Raw genomic sequence first — 17,602 nt, 5'->3', positions numbered from 1 at the left:
CTCCCTCTCCCTCTCCCTCTCCCTCAGTAAGTATTCACAGAGCAGTCAGATCAGGTCCACAGCTGCAGAAGAACAGAAGAAACCTCCAGATACCCACCATTCACATCTCTGCTTTCTATAATATGAGTCAACCCCATCTGAGCGCATTCAAAATACTCATCTACTGTCACTTGCAGAGATATTAGGAATTCATTAGCCAGTTTAACAAATTAATGCGCTGGTAATAGTAATTTTTTAAAGCATTTTATTAAATACCAGGAGCTGTTTAGAGAATATAATGCTATTTATTCCACATTTTTAACTACCTTCAAGGCCTGGAGACTGTCATTCTCAAAGCTTTCCCACCTTCTTGAAAACTGCATGATTTGCTTGCTTCTGTCTTGGTATAAATTCATGCTGTTACCAAGACAGGCAGACCAAGTAGTGTTACATGAGGTTGAACAGGAAACTGATACAAATACAACAGAAAAAAGAGGTTATTTTTTTCAGATTTTGGTACAAAAATAAAACTGACATTACAACATATAATTTTGTTGTGGGATTTTTGTGTAACTTCTGTCAAACAAATTCTGAAAGATGAGTACAACTTCCCATTAGATAGCCACTGGAAAATATAGCAGCATCCATGGCAGCACATCATCTTTTTTTGTGTTGTTTTCCATTGAAAGATTGGGGGTTTTCTTAATTTGTTTTCTTCTTCCTAATGTCTCTTCTTGACTGTAGAACTAGAGGTACAGTCTTATACCTGTCTGTGGTAAGGTTAAGGCAGAAATAAAAAGGCCCTGCTGCACTGTTCTTAGGCATGCAGTATCTTTGGAGTAGGTGTTCACCTCTGGAATCAGCACCCTACTCTCTTTTAGTCAGTAGGATGAAAGAAGCAGTTTGGCATGTGATTCATCTGATTTTATAGACATCTACTTTATTATCTCTGTTTTAAACTTCTGCTTTTGTAAGATGAGGTGAGATGCAACCCACTTTCAGTTGTCTGTGTTGACCATATCATCAGTCACGATGAAAGGAGTCTGGAGTGAACAGCCAAGGCAAAGACACTTTGTCAGATACATCCCACTTTCACAGCCTAAAAGTTGAGTCAGAGCTCACTAAAGTGGAGGTAAAGAATCCCATTTACATGGACTGAGTTTGGGTTAAGTTGTAAAGGTTCTGTTCTGTCACTAACTTTTGAGGTTATCTCATTTTTCTATGTAGATAGGACATATGATTTCAAAGACATAAATATCCATGCTCATGGATCTGGGCATGACTCACTGTATGGGTAGATACAGACCTGAAGAGAATACTTAGGAACATATTTCAATGCCTATATTGAGGCTCCTATGTGCCTTGTATTTTGGGAAATTCTCTACAGACATTTTGATAGTTCTGCACTCTGCTGAAGGACAAGACGGCTAGAGGTTTTACCGAGCCAAAATAAATTACATTTTCACAGGGCTGTTAAGTAGGAGAGTGGTACTGCTTGGTGCATGTCAAAGAGGAAGGAATGACAAACAAGGCACTGTGAAGGACAGAGCTGTATCAGGAAAAGTGGGCTTGTCACAAACTGGAGCCTGGCGGTCTTGTCTTCAGTCTGCTGTAGCCATCCTACAAATATATATCAATTATATTAACTTCTGTGAGGTGTTCAGACACCAGGACAATGCATGACCTCACGAGTGCCTGACTAATCAATGAAGGCTGGAAGTAGGAGGTGTGGTGCTTGCTTTGCTTGAGCGCTGCCAACTCAGAGTAGAAAAGCTGCTGAAGGAAGGACATGGAATGTTCAAATGCACCCAACTTTTTTGTGCTGAAACAATTTGATCTTTAACACAGATGTACCAGGTTTAGTTTCTAATTTTAATAATGACTCCTTCCTAAAAACTCAGACAGCAAATGACTGATCTTGATTTTAGCCCACAATCAGTGGCTATTGAGAACAAGTGGGGGCACTGAAAAGAGGGCTTGATGTCATATTCACATTATATTATTAATCTATATATACCATGCAAAGGGTATTTTGCAATCAACTTTGTACTGAGTAAATAATTAAGCAGTGACTAAGCATACAGGGAAGATGGGAAGCACTCTTGTGTGTTATTAGCCCCTCTGAGTTTTCAGAAGTGGATTATAACTCAAAATCTTGGACTGTGAATAGCAACCTTGTCATCAAATATTAAAAAATACCTTTGACAAAATCAGTGAAAGCCCTCCAGAGATGTGAAGCTGGGCAGCAGACAGGGAAGCAGACACTCTGATTAGGTGCTGCCTCCACAAAATGAAAATTCTTCCCTGAGCCCAAGAAACAGCTGATGGATATAGTCAGAAGTGATAAAAAGGTCACTCTTAAGTGGATACAAGGAGATTTAACTCACAATACCACCATCCTGAAGCCCTTAGACAAATAATGAAAGACAGGCTCCAAAGACTAGAAAGTCATTCAGTCTAAATATTTACACAAATCTTTGTCATATATCTGAGTCTTAAAGAAAATTCACCTCTGAACAAGACAGCAGCAGATGACCACACAAGTACCCTTGAGCCCTCTGGCCCTCTCTAGCAATGTGCTCTAAGATCCTGTGGTTGGAAAAACTGTTCAATCTTAGAATTGTGTTTTGCATCATGAATTCCAAGCTACTGTTCTATAGCACTTGCACAGCCCATCCATGATAATTTCATAATCGTATGACAATTATATCACATGAGGCAGAGCACTAATTTCCATTCTAACAGTAATAACCATCTCCTAAAACTAGTTTCTTTTTTAATCAGTTGCTATTTCTAAAAGCACCATGAGAGAAAAGGTGTGAATTATTAAGTTGATTTTCCATACATATTCAAACATGAGGGTATTTCAAGATGAATAGAAAAAATCTCATACTTTGCCAATATATTTAAAAGTTTGGTGTAATGATGTGAGGATTAATACCTCTCAGCTTGACATCAATCCATGCAAAACACCAGAATTGTTAATTCCTTGTAAAAATCAGAGAAAAGTAATGCAATTTATTACTATTTTCATTACTCATTGCATGCCATTCAGGATGGAATTAAGGAAAATATATTTTATTTCAATAAAGCTATCTTGATATTTTTTCAGGTTTTAAATTTTCCTGGGGAAAAGAAAAATCTATAATACTTATATATTACTACTTACGTATTACTTATGAACTTTGGTAGCACTTGTGTCACTAACCAAAATTTTGATTAAGAAACTAGAATTCTCCAAAATCATCACAGTAATGATTGAATAGATTAAAACCACAGCAGCTGACATTCTTGGAAACCCTGATAAGTGGGGACTCATCATCAAGAGGATGTCACTCAGCCCTTCAGGATCACTTCTAGGTTCTGTGCTGGGTTAGTTTTCCATTATTGTTTTCTTTCAGGATTCAGCCCATGTCTATAAGCATGCTAATATTTTGATCATATATTTTTAAGAAAACACTGAAAACACATACAGCTAATTCATGAGGTCTGGATGGAGCTTCTATTGCTTAGGACATACTTAAATCAAGTCCACAGATAAATATCCTCAGACTTGCTTCCCTGAAGTTTGTTAGACCACATCTTAATAGTGTTATCCAAATCATGGATTAGGGCAAAGCCAAAGAACATATGTTTGTCAGATCCTGTTTGGATGATACCAACACAGACAGAAACAGAACAAGCAGATTTTGGCATGAAATGAAAAATATTTTTGTTAACCTCACAGTTGTTAAAGAACATGTCAGTTACCACTTGGACTGAGTAATTTAGTTCCATATTTTGCCCATGAAAGTGTCTTAATAACCTTTGCAAAATGTGATTTTGAAGACAATCTTCAAATTTGCAATACCTGCTTTTCAACAGAACGTGGATAGAACAATGACTTGATTCACTGCTGTTCAAATAACCAGCTCATTTTTTTCATTTGTGGGAAATAAGATTTTTCTACCTGCTTTATTTTAAAGCTTTTTGGGATATAAAAGCTTTCTGCTCAGTCATTTGCTGAAAATTGCAGAATGAAGCAGTACCCTACAGCATTTCCAGATGAAGTAGTCTGTTTATACAGAAAGCACAAGAGCTATAATTACTACATGATCACATTTGTATATCAAGGTCAGATTTCTGTGATTCACGCTATTGTTTGGACATAAAGGGAGTTGATTTTCAGCATGGTGGTGCACAACTACTATTGTTGTTATATCAGTGACTGTAGAAACAATATTAACTTCTGCTTGTTTGAGTTTTTCTATTTAGGCTAACTCTAGTTCAGGAATATGAGAAAATTGGCTGGCTAGTATTTGCCCTAAAATAGTCATTAGACATGAAAGATACAGATTTATATTATTGCTACTCAGGTCATATAGTCTATTATGAAAGAAAAAAAGTCCTCTAAAACAAAAAGCAAGATAAAGTAGGTCATTAAATGACTTACACATGAAATCACACAGAATTTAAGCAATATCAAATTCAGGTAATTAAAGAATGTAAAAAAAAAAAAAAAATCCTGATATTTTCCTCTCTGCAAAATCCCTGCGTAATTTTTTTTTTTATTATTGCCCAATATATTCACAATTCTTTATTCTCTTCCTGAGAATCCATTAGCTTTCCACAACATTTACCCTGTTCTAAAACCTTAAAAATATGGGGATTCAACTCATTATACTTATTAGTTAAGCATTAGGATTAGTCAAGCACTTAGGTTGTACCAATTAATTTAATATAATTGTATGTATTTATAACTAGGCACAAGAACAAATGCTTTCCTCATCCAAGGACTCACAGAATCTGCTATTGTATTACTGTATTGTGTCGAGTTGTCACCCAGCTGCCATTAATGTCACCCTGTTCTCAGTTAGGCCCCCTCCTTACTTAAGCCCCACTAGACTTTCTCTTTTCAGGTGTAGGTGTTCCTGGGTGAAAGGCAATCATATTTCTCCAGTTTTCATTGTTCTCTATATGTTCTGGGCTTTTATATTTCATATTCACTCCCTGCTCCCACTCACATACTGTCATATATAAGGATTTTCCACAAATTTGGTAATGTTATCTCCACACTGCCAAGGACAGTCAGGGAGCATTGGTTTTGGGGTTTTTTTGGGGGTGTGAAGAAGAGTCAAAACACCGTCTTGACACAGCCCAAATTCTACTACTGTCATTGGGTCAAGGGTTTGAGAAAAGTTGTATTTAGCCTCAAATATTCTTTACCCAGATAAATTACTCTAATGGGTATTTGGCTTGAGGAATTTGCCATCTGAATGATGTCCTAATATATTGTCCAAGGTCATTGAGTCAGTGTTGAACTCACATGAGCACTTTCATCACTGGACCACCATTCCTCTCTGTAGGAGAGCCACATACATTTCCTTCTCAGTGTTGTTTCTCATCAATCAATGATGATAACTTCAACCAACTTGATTTCTTTATAAATGTTTTTCTGGATTTCTTCGATATTTAATTTATTTGTTGATTGCTATTGTATCAAGATGCCCCAAAATGAGTAGGAGACCTAGAAAGGGAATATAATCATTCTAAACCACTGAGATCTAACTGAAAATCCTCATTATGCCACTTACAGCAAATGAGCAATTAAATAATATTCAATAGCCTATTATAGCAGACATAAGAAATTCTGTGACTTTTTAGACTTACAGAAAATAAATTTCCATCCATTTAAAATTTAGTTCAATGTCAATCATAGTTACTTGTAAACTTAGGTCAGCAACTGATTTAGAAAGTAATGAGCCATTATATATTTTTTATTTCTTGCTTTGATTTGAATAACATAAACCTATGATGATGCTTTTTTTGCCTAAGGAGATGAATAGTATAATTAAAAGGAAGAGGTGTGCTGTAAAATTAAAGAACCAGCAAACATGTCATCATGGGTTGAGTCACATCCAGGGTTGCCAGTGGCTATGGGTTTGTTGTAAGATGGTGGTACTCATTTGTCTGCCAGGAGAGGCCTTTCCCAATCCACAAAAACACAGCACAGTGCCAGGGCTGCCTTCACACAACTTTCCTGGATGTAACACAATATTCAAGCAGAATATTCTTGATTTGAGGCAGATACTCTTCCTCTTGCACACTTCAAATCAAGGGACACACCTCCTCCTTATGAGCAATGCTCGTAACCATTTCTCCTCCTGTGTTGCCAAGCTGGTGGCATACCTGGGAAAATCTCAGATCCTTTCCAGCCAGCATGTAAAAATCTGGAATCTGCTGGTAAAAAAGATGTCTAACCCTCTTAATAATAAAAGAGCTCTTGACAACATCACTTTAAAGCATCTTAAAGGCTCAGAAACAGAAGGGAAAAGAGAGATACTAACATTCCATCCAAAAACTTGTATGCCACAATTTTTAATTGAATCTCATATGTCTTGGAGACAGGGATTATTCTGTGTTATTTTTAATGCTAAGGGTTGGAAAACCTCCAGACCCACACGACATATCTGGAAACACAAAACAAACAGGACAAACCCCATAAACAAACTACAGCAGTCTCTGGGGAAATAGGTCAACAGGCGTAACGTTGCTTCTCTGAGACAGAAGGTTAAGAAAAAAAAAGTACTCATGGAGAAGGATTTGTGTTTTTCCTCATGGAATCAAGGAATAAAGAGATATGCTCAAGTGAAAATGGGCAGACTGGTTAATTCAAGGGTGAAACATGGGGATGGCTCTCTCCCACTCCCCTTCTGCTTGGGCCCCTCTGTTTGACCCTGACCTCATCCTCATGGTACCTCTCCCATGTGCAAGCTCATGCAGCCCCCATCCCTCTCCCACAGGGCTTGCCCCAGTCTCCCTGCTTTACCATCTCATGGCAATGGCTTCTGTGTAATATTCTCCTTCCCAGCACCCATATCTAGCCTCAAGCCCCTGCCAATCTTTTTCTAGCTTGTCCCTTTGGTCCAAACATGAAGATCAGTCCAGAATGTCCCAAAGTGAAAAGTATATGCCAGCCCTACCCACCTGCTCAGGGCTCTGCACCATGTTTAGCACCTTCCTTTCCCCACAGCAACACAAGTCTTAAACTAGAAAGAGTATGGAATATAATGGCAGAAAAAACCTGATGAAAAACCGTGAGACCACTCATCCATATCTTGCTATGACTGTCTCCCCACACACTCCTGCCCTCTTCTACATGCAGGATTACTCCCCGTCAGAACACTTCTTGTTCCCAGTCTCTTTATCCTTCAGATCTTATCTCTGTCTTCCAAAAAAGATCAGTCTTGTGCGTACACCTGACATTGAAATTTTCAGCTTGAATGGTTAGACTGAGGTTATATCAGAAAACAGGGTCTTCTGAAGTGTCAGACAACTTGGACAGTCAATGCTACCAGCACTGCACTCAGTGCACCTGACTGAGTAGTTGCCACATTGAGTTAGACAAAGAGTTTTCCCAGCCAGCTAAGTGAAGCTCTCCTCCAGCAATTTGTAACAAGGTGTTCTTTTTCAGGGAATTTCTAATGGATCTCTTTACCACAATGAAACTCAAAATATCAAATGCAGCAAGCAAAAAATGTAAGATAAATTTCCATCACTGAAGAATTAACACACATTGTTTCAAACTGACTGTTTAAATAAGTGACTTTGTCAGTCCCATAGCTTTGGTCAGTTTTACTTACTTGATCTTTTCTCCTCATCTAGGTAGGTTTCTGGTTGTGACAGATGAGACATGAGATCTTCAGCATCCAGGCTTTCAAGTTTTTCTTCAAGAGATTCACTATGGAATCGGTAAGAAAGACAAAAGTCATAAATATAAATAACTAGTTTAAAGAGTAAAAAGCAGACCAGATGTTTTATCAATTCTAATACCCACCAGTGGGGTTTTTCTGCTTAATGTCACTTTAGACTTTACTACAGTGGGTGTTCCTCAGAAAAAGTCTAACCTATTGATTAGGTTTCAAGGATCAAAAATTCCAATAAATCAGTAAATCCTTACAAAGCATTGGTCACCTGAGCAATTATTGGAACAAACACCAAGATTTATTGCATAGTTTGCTTTGCTTTCATAGATTTCAAAGCTGGATGAGGGGGGCAGGGTATACAAAGGACATTGTAACTCCTTTCAACTGATGTTGTTTTAACTTTGGAAATAACAAATCTCTCAGATCAGCCTGAAAAATCTATGGCAAGACTTGTGCAGGGGCTTGAAAAGAGGAGGAATTCTCTTCTTTGCATGATGTAAAGTGCTGAATAACACACAGTTGTCTAAATATGCTTTTGTTTATTCAGTCTCTGAATGGTGAGTTCTCTTGTTCTAAAGTTTTCACTCTCTTTTCACTGAACCACTAAAAGCTACATTTGGATTGCCTAACTTGAATCCCCCACAACAACAATACTGATGGTTAGGGCTGAAGTTTTCTTTGTACTGGATGCACAGGCTGGAGCTACCCTGGCACAGGTCACTGCTCCCTGTGTGACCACAGAGCAGTGTGGGACTTTCATCCCTTCCTCCTCCCTGGGGGAATCAGTTGACCATATTGCAGTCCTATTCCAGACCAGCCAAGAGGGTGAATCACTGCTGCTGATCTTCTCAAAACTGAATAAATACTTCTTTGGCGCACTTGCTTTGTCACATGGCTACACATATTTTTCCTTTTTGAGTCCACAAGACCTTAAATAAGCAAAAGTTCAGAAGTCAAATAGTCATATTTTAAAAAAATATAGAACTATTAAGCTGGACATTCCTATTTGATTTTGAAATGGCACTTACATTTTTATATCCTACTGCTCCTAAATTTCCTTGAAGGAAAAAAATAAAACACAGCCATCAAAAAGAAAATTGGTAGTGCTAACATCCCTGAAATGAATGAAGCCAAATTTCCTACAGTTCTATGGCTTGACTGAAGCTCCTGAAGAGGTGCAAACCATCATTGAAACTCTTCCCATGACTGGGACACTTATAGGATCTTTACCCGACACTGATTAACTTGACAAAAACAAGGTTACAGTGAGCCTTTTCTATTCATAAAGACAAGAAATATTTTTTTCCCCTGCTCATTTTTATTTTCCTGCAAAAGTTTTAGGAACTGAAGACTTTTTACATCTTTCCTGCTGACCTTTCAGATTTTCTGAGATCAGCATTGCTTTAAAAAAAATCCTTAGAGCAGAACAGATGAGCAGATGGTCACCCTCTACAGTAGCCAATGGAGCACCAGTTAACTTAGGAAGCTGGAAGCTCAAATTCAGTAGTTAAAAGTAGAAGCAAATGAGTAATCAGCAAAAGGAGCTGCTGTGATGGACCTCTCAACTAAAATTCTACACTGCTACTTTTCATTTAGCACCATGTGAACACTGGCCCAGCAGAAATTTGGTACACACAGCAAGACCAGTTTCCAAAAACTTCCATATGGTTATCTGTCATTCTGGGTTTTACCAGAACCCTACGACTTCAATATTCAAACATCTACAAACATCTGCAAACCATAACTTTAAATATGAGTAATTTTGCCTGAGCATAGAGGAGAAGTGCCACAAATTTTTAGATCTTATGTATTGTTAAACATTCTGGTTTCCTTAATAAAACAAACAAATATGCAAGCAAAATAACCACAGACAAAACCCAAAACACATCACTCCTGAATTGAAAATTTCTTATGCTACTTTAAAGTCTAGAGTCTGCCCAAGTGATGCATCCTTGAAAACAGTAGCTTATATAAGGGAAACACAGATGTGCTATGTTCAGTGGTTGCAAGGACCTTTTTTATAACATCCAACATCTGCAGATTTATTTCCAGCCTTTCTCTAATGAGATGTTATTTAGGAAATTATGAGAAATAAAGTATGCTCAGACAACACTATAAGACAGCATTTAAACTTCAACTCAGTAGGCCCTTACACATTCACATCTGCAAACTGTGTCTTAGCAAAGCTTGTGTAAAGCACAAATGATTTCTGTTTATTATCATGGGGGTCTTAGTTCCTCTTCTTCCACAAAGTAATGCTAGTAAAACTATAATATAGAGGGAGAAGTCCCTCACAAACCCAGATCTTTCTGATTTATGTTTTCACAGCATTAACAACTAGTAGAAAGAAGCCCTTTCATTCATCTGCCAAACATTTTTGTCTGTTCAAAAAAGTGCTGAAAAAATTGTATAGACTGAGAGAGTCAAACAATGAGAAGAGTCCTTCTCATCCCTCAGCTACTTTTTTAAACTCTTACAATAAAATATATCTTAAAAATACTTAGTTCTGATACAGCAGTATTCAGCTGAAAAGGCCCAGTGTGCTTTCACCTAGAAAAATAAATGTAATTGTCTGCATTCCACAGATAGAGAAATGATGCACACAGCAATCAGTTGCCATGTCAGAGCCATGAGTGGCAGCTCAAGGATATGATCCCAGGTCTACAGAGCCTTTATTTCATTCTCCAACTGTTTCCCAGGTTCATTTTGGTCTGAACCTTCCTTTTCACTGCAGGCAAAACGCTGCATGTTGCCATCAGCATACATTTAGCAGCTTTGGTAGAACCAGAGATGTGTCTGGTAATGACACAGACATATCGTTTCCAGAGGGAAAGAGAAAATATTGAAATGTTTGCAATGTGGGTTGAGGCTTTATTTCATTCTCTTTTTATTTTGGAGAGCCTGCTATGCCAGCTGCCCTGCAACATGTTCATTTCTGCAGTATCAGACTATGAATTTAGTCATTGCTATTTCTCATATTAAAAATAAAAAGAAAAAAAAGCATCCAGCTACTATGACTCCTTCTTTGGAAGGACTCTTATTTATCTCCTTTCAATTGGAGTATCCCTTAATGACTTACTGGCTTCATCTTTTCCTTTGCAATCCCACTGGCATGGCCTGCTCTCATGCCAACAAGTCTGCAGTGCCCTTCCCAACATCCCTTCATAGATCTGCTCATTGTCAGGAATGCAAGGATAACCGGGCCCAGGTTTCCCTGTGGTGTTCCCCAGCCTCACCAGGGCAGTGATGGTGGGTACTGCTGGAACACCACCTCTCTCAGGGTGGGCAGTTCTTGCCTGACCATCTCTGTGAGTAATAAACATTATTGTCACTTGGGCAAGGGTTAATATCCAACTGTGAGTGGCTCCACGGACAGTTCTCTTATCCCTCAGCACTCATAAGAGCTTGATATCTTTGGACTGTCCAAAAGCCAGTCCATATAGAAGAATATACTGCTGTGCTTTTATATTCTGTAGATGTTGGAAGAGCTGTGTTTTAATCTGTTGTCTCCTGACACACAGAATCATAAAATATCCTGAGTTGCAAGGGACCCACAATGTCAGTTCCAGCCATTCCCTTGGGTCAGGTCTCTGGGCACCAGAAAGAAGAGGTCAGTATCTGCCCCTCCTCTTTGCCTTGTGAAGATGTTGGAGATCACAATGAGATCTCCCCTGACTCCTCCTCTCCAGGCTGAGCAGCCCAAGTGACCTCAGCTGCTCCTTGTATGGCTTCCCCTCCACATCTTTCATATGCATTATTACACTTCCTATGAACTGAAGTAAGGTTTCTTAAATGAGCATCTCTAACAAAAAAAAAAATCTGTGAAATAGAAATACCAAATTCAGTACACCTGTAACAAGAAAAGGAACCTGTCTGTCCTGAGCCTGCTGCCTCTTGCTGCAGATGAGCATTTTGCTGTTTTCTCTTCGGAGAGTGCATTGGTGGCAACAGCCTGTTGCTTGTTGTTATTACTGGGAGCCTGGGATGACTTTATGTGTTTGTCTGCTTGACACTTGATCTTGCATGACAAAACCAAAAAACAAAGGCAAAACTGAATCAGCAGATTAGTCAGCTTAATCTTGTGTAACTCAAAGCTGCAATTCATTTTCAGTGCTGTTATTTTCAGCTGTCCTTTGAGATGGTTATTTGAGCTTCCTTATCATTCAGCCAAGCTACTTGCCCAAGACATTCAAGTAAATAAGATGCAAAATATATAATTCAGCACAATGTTTCTGATGTTTTGATTTAATCATTTTTTCATTTTGTCCACATAGCGTTAAAACCACAAGATCTTAATGCTACTAAAATGCCACTTATAATGAGAACACAATGGACTCTCTTTTTGCAAATCATTTTAATATTGAAAGAATGCAAAAAGAACCTTCTGTTTAAGCCACTATTGTAAGTGCTAAAAGGTTTTTAAAATAACATGTAGTTTCTGAGACATTTCGTATCTCATTTTAAATACCAGATGAAGACAAATGCTGGGAGATGCCAATATTAAAATTGAAGTCAGCTGATTCTTGTATTCAAAACAGTCACAGCAGCAGCACAAATTTTTGACACAGTTCATGTACTTCATAAGCCACACTGGCAGATATTGTCTCTTAAAAAACACAGAATTGCAGTAAGCATGTTTGCTGGACCTGGATTTTGGTCTTCTTCATGTTCAGCAGTGCAACATAGGCAAGAAGGTTTCTTTTACTTGAAAGTTAACCTGACTATTCTGTCCCAGTAACACAATCATTTCAAAGGTTTGTTTGCAAATGTCAAAGCTAACAGCCTTCTTTCTCAAGCAGAACCACTGCAGTTCACCATCTAAGTTCCCTTAGAGCAAATTAGCACCAGTCACAATGTGTGATGTAGGCTTCAGTGTTTAAAATAGATTTTGCCTTTTCCTGTAAGTACATCATGCACTTATGTGATATTAAACGTGTAAACACACTGCAGGTTAAAATACATAGTTGTTACATTTTGTAGAAGGCTGTCAGCCGTCTGACTGTCCTCTGAGAGGACACAGCTCCTGGAGGTGAAACGCCTCCTGACTAAACATTTCCCGCTGAAGTACAAAGTGATGATGTTACTTGTCCTTACATAAATGGGGTGGTTTTGCTTAGCAAAACAAAACCATGAGAGTTCCATTAACAAAAAAAGTTTACCGAGTTATAGCACATGAGATATTCCAAAACCAAAAGCATAACGCATCCTGCTGAGATTCTTGTTGATTTGAAGCTTCTTTTGTCTTCTAAGCCCAGCATCCAACTCAAATGAGAAGAGCTGATATTCAGAAATATTTGTAGATATTCTAGTACTTATGACCATAAATTTAAATAAGCCTTTCTCATTAATTTTGTCAGAATTGTCTGAAAGTAAAACTATAAAAATGTAGGAACAGCAATTTACCATATAGATATTTTCTCAGGGAACTTCAAATCAGCTTTATCAGGTATCAAATCCATGGATATCTGATGTTATACAATGATCTCATAAAGTGAGCTAGGATCAGGAGGAGGAGGATGGGAAGTACTGCTGACTGTTGTGTTTAGCTGAAATGGATGAATCTAACACCAAACCACAAACGTATCCAGGATAGTAGTGTAGTAGAAAAACATAGCCTAGGGATATTTTCCTGATGAATTTTAGCACACCACTACTTCTATTGCTATTTGCTGCTAAGCTCGTGACACTCTCCACATTTGTGGAGAGGCTAAGGAGCATAAAAAGAACAACTATATTGTTTACTAAGAAAAGCATGTGCATTTCAATTATTTAATATTTTATTTTAGTATTTTATAAATACTACTGTCTATTATATTATAAAATCACTACTTTCATCTGCAGTAATAGCCAAGATGGGAATCATGCAAGTCAAGAAATGAGTGTAGTTGTAAACCTGTATTTGCAAAAAGGCATCATCACTGTTCATACTTGAGAATCAAAACCCCCTGAATTTGACATGTGAGATCCTGCCATGACTACACCTGTACTAATCAAAAGGAGTCACTGCACAGAACCGATGTGTGCAGTGATTTCCTTCTCCAGGTAACAACTCACTTCACTGCCACACTGAGAGGTTGCAAATTGCCCTGGAGGCAGCTTGTCTGAGCATGCTTGACAACACACTGGTGCACAGCCAGGGAGTTGGGTCAAGCTTGTTTCCAAAAACCAAGCAGCAACCACACCTGAGTTTGCATCTGTGAGTTTGCTTCCTATGCAGCAGGAAAGCATGACCTCAGGGCAGTCCTGGGGCTGCTCTCTGCAGGCAGTATAATCACATCCCACAGGAGATTCACCACCAGCTTCAGCCCAGATGAGGTGTTGATACCCTGAAGAGCTGACTTTGCATGACTGAAGCTAGACAGCCACAAGCACAGCAGGGCCACAAGCTCATCTATCTGGCTCCTTATCTGTAGTGGAAAGATAATCTTGCTGTTCTCTACCTCAGTGCTGTGTGGCTCCAGTAGTTAATTGCATTGATGATGTGAAGAGCTATGCAAGTGCCATGTACTCTTCACCTCTGGTACATACTGGTCATGCTGCAAAGTTCACAGTGATGGCTACATCATCACCTGTTCACTCCTGCTCAGCTCCTGTGAGTGAACTGATGACCTCAATCTAAATACAAGCTTTCTAAAATACTGTAAAATGAAAAATACTATAATTGCTATTCAGTTTATTGCACAACACCTGTGTCTGTAGTTTGTCACTGGTCCTTAGCCTCTGCCTAAGCATGGTGACTATCAGCAGTACTGCAGAATTATTGTCAATTTGCTGTAATTAACTCTTCTGTTTGCAATCACAGTAAAAGCCAGGGAATCAAGTGGATTGGGTGGATTGAGTGGGATGACAAGACACCACAACTTCCTTGACTGCAATGCATCAGCAGTAAGGAGCAAGTGATTTCCAGTGCTGCTTGCATGATCCTCACTGGCATTAGCTTGTCCAGGGTGGACAAGGAGATTTCATTTCAGAATACCAAGGGGAGTGAGAAAAGCAGAACTTCATTGGCAAACTTTCCATGAGAAAAAGGCCGTGGCACAGCCTCACCCAGGATCTAGCACAGACTAAGACAGCGTTACAGCATACGCTGTGAAATGTAACTTTCACACTCTGATGATTATTCTTTGACATTTGTGAAGTGAAACAGTGATTTCAGTTAGTGACAATTTATAGAGAAATGCATCTGACAAATTTAGAATTGAATCTCAGATACTGATTGCAATTCAAAACAGGAAACATGGTTAAATCTGAAATTCACTAAATGCTATTTGAAATACTTACATAATTTGACTAGTTTAAACATTAGCACAGTTTTTACAGGCAGCTTGTATAATTTATTTTTATTAACATCACATTAGTTAACTGATCGTACTTCCAGTGAGTTTAAATGAAAATAATCCAAGTCTAAAGAGGCCATGCCTATAGGGCTATTTTCTCTACTAACATTTGAATAGGGGAAGGGGAAATGCTGCTTCTAAGCTGCAAAACAGAGCACTGTATTCTCTCTGACAGAGCAAACAGTTTCAGAACTGTCAAAAACAGACCAAGAGGCAATTACGATCGTCCTTTTTCATTTTTAGGCCTTGTGCCATTGTCTTTACTTACCAGTATTCTTCTGTATTTATTCTATTTCTTATACATTTAATATATCATTTTAGAAGGCAACTTTTTTCCTGATGAGGAAACAAAAGCTCAGCTGCACTTACTGTCTGCTCTGCCTTCACTTCTGTCACTCTTCTGCTACCGTTTCCCTGGCCTGTCCATTCCCTTTATTATTTGAACATTCTTTTCAATTCTGTAGTTTAAATTTTCACAAAATAGTATAAAAGAAATTAGGTCTTTAACAGCATGTTCAGCTTCTGGGGGGATTTGTTTGAGATAGCAGATGAGGTTATTTTACAATCCAGAGATTAATGGTCAAGCTCAATAACTTCAGCCTGAAGAAGAACAATTCAGCCCTAACAGTGAGAGTTCCCAATTAATTAAACCAGTTTGTCCATCAGTGTGATGCATTTATCGTCACTTGAAGTCTGACAGCGAGGGATCAGGAATCTTCCTAATGTGAACACTGTGGCTGACGTGCAGACCACCAGTCTGGCCCAGGAACAGCTGTGTGATAGCCCATGATTGATGTTTGGCAGGAAATTACAGGGGATGACCACAGAGACCCTGCTTGGCCCTTGGGCCATGGCCCTCACCCATCCAGCTTCCGAGCAGGCTAGGACAAAACATCTCTTTTGAATGTTACGAACAGCTCTTCCCTGGCCCAACCCCCCAGCCAGTTCTTTACTCTTCTTTCCATACTGTTTTCATGCCACCAACCATTTTTATCTTCTTGGTCTCTCTTCCTCCTCCACTGCTTTTATGAACACCATCATCAATTTTCTTCCTGCCTCTCCCGTTGCTTCTTCAGTGCTTCATTTTTTTTGCCCAGATCCATTTTTCAGTGCAACTCCCACACAATTCTTTTCTTGGCTTCCTCCTCCTCTTGCCTACTCTACCTTTCACAGTCTCATGACGTTTAACAATCATCTGTACGAGCTCAGAGCCTTTGTGCCAGAACGCTGGATCACGTGAAGCAGCAGCAGCAGCAATCACATGGCCATATGGAGGGCTTCTGCTAAGGCAGTGAAATCACAGAAACATGTTCAGGCAGGACCATTGCTCAGGAGTATTGGTCATATTTTTGCTGGCAGAACTGCATAGAAATAGTTTTTTATGGGTATACTCAAATCAGGTATCTCCTTTTTATCCGTATGCAATCATTGCAGTTTTTAGCTGATACCGTCAACTATTTTTGAATTGCATAGACATTTTATTAGAATTACATACAAAAAAATGTACAAGCCTAACTGGATTATAATGTGGTAGGTGCTTATACAGAGAACATAAAATCTTTTGAAATGGATACAGCCGTATAATATTGTTCATTCTCAGTTGTTCAGATTTGAGAATGTTTACCATTCCTGAATGTCCCAGCTTCTGTGGAAAGAATCCCAAATACAAGGAGGAGGAAATCACACAGTATGGCTAAATAAATCACATTGATGCAGCAGATGACCACAATTACTTGAGCCTCCTGAGACTTAGCCTTCTTTAGAAAGGAACATATGGGACCCCAAACCTAAGCTTTAAAAAAAAAAAAAAAAAGGAAAGGAAAAAAAAAAAAGATAAAAGTAATTAGAGCTGTCTGTCTGTCAGTTCCCTGAGTTACATGATGCAATAATGGATAAAGGACACGTTAACTACTCAGAAATAGTGCTTGTGAGAGGACACAGGGCTGTAAGCCCGCGGTTCAGGGCTCGGGCCGGCGCTGCTGCTGAGACACCGCGCTGGGCTGTGCGACCCGGCCGCGGCAGCGCTCAGCTCTGCTCTGGAAAGGTTCAGGAACAGAACTAGTAACGCAAAATCGGCAATAGCAACTTCAAGGACTTCTCTGAATCATAGCAAGACTTCTTAAAAATTAACTAAGTCTAAGGAGTGTAAAAATCTGCAGTCAAGAGTGCCGAGAGGGATGGCTCCCTCGGCAGAGGCTGCACGAATCCTCGGCTGTACATCACCGGCGGACGGGGCTTCAAGCGGCTGTGCCGGACTTGAGGGAGAAAAAGCAGCACCCTCTGACTCGCCCTGGGGGTTCCCTGGACCGGGAGCGAACCCGCAGCCCGAGGCGGGCAGGGTCCCTCCCCGCTGCCAGAAGGCACGGGAAGCTCGTTCTCCCGTTTAGGACAGTACGGCAGCCCAGCACCCCCCGGCCTTATCAGCTTCCACCAAAAAGCCCTTTTTTACGATAAGAAACCGAAGCAGTGGCAGCCTCCCCCCTTCAAAAACCGCGAGGGCGGGGGAGGGGCGCGGCGGCCGCGCCTGCGCGGAGCCGCTTCCTCGTTGTCGCGCGTAGCGGCGGCGGGCGGCGCGTGCCCGCCAGCGGTGCCCGTCAGCGC

General features: G+C 39.6%; 1 protein-coding gene and 1 long non-coding RNA gene across 5 annotated transcripts in view; one reads left to right on the top strand and one right to left on the bottom strand.

The window, feature by feature from the left end:
• ASAP1 (ArfGAP with SH3 domain, ankyrin repeat and PH domain 1) overlaps positions 1-17,602 on the top strand; it is a 143,580-nt gene that overhangs the window by 11,302 nt on the left and 114,676 nt on the right. For all 4 annotated transcript variants that reach the window (XM_015617106.3, XM_015617107.3, XM_015617104.3 and 1 more), the window contains exon 2: positions 7,624-7,710. In XM_015617106.3, the coding sequence (XP_015472592.1) occupies positions 7,652-7,710 (59 nt within the window). In that variant the 5' untranslated portion in view covers positions 7,624-7,651. The remainder of the gene's footprint in view (positions 1-7,623; positions 7,711-17,602) is intronic.
• The window catches only part of LOC117243988, a 6,234-nt gene continuing 631 nt past the window's right edge, over positions 12,000-17,602 (bottom strand). The window contains exon 2 of the long non-coding RNA XR_004496259.1: positions 12,000-16,793. This is a non-coding gene — a long non-coding RNA (uncharacterized LOC117243988). The remainder of the gene's footprint in view (positions 16,794-17,602) is intronic.

Source organism: Parus major, chromosome 2, assembly GCF_001522545.3.
Source record: "Parus major isolate Abel chromosome 2, Parus_major1.1, whole genome shotgun sequence".
In the NCBI taxonomy this organism is placed as follows: Eukaryota; Metazoa; Chordata; class Aves; order Passeriformes; family Paridae; genus Parus; species Parus major.
Note: the sequence above shows the minus strand (reverse complement) of the source record. Positions and strands in the feature narration are given on the sequence as shown.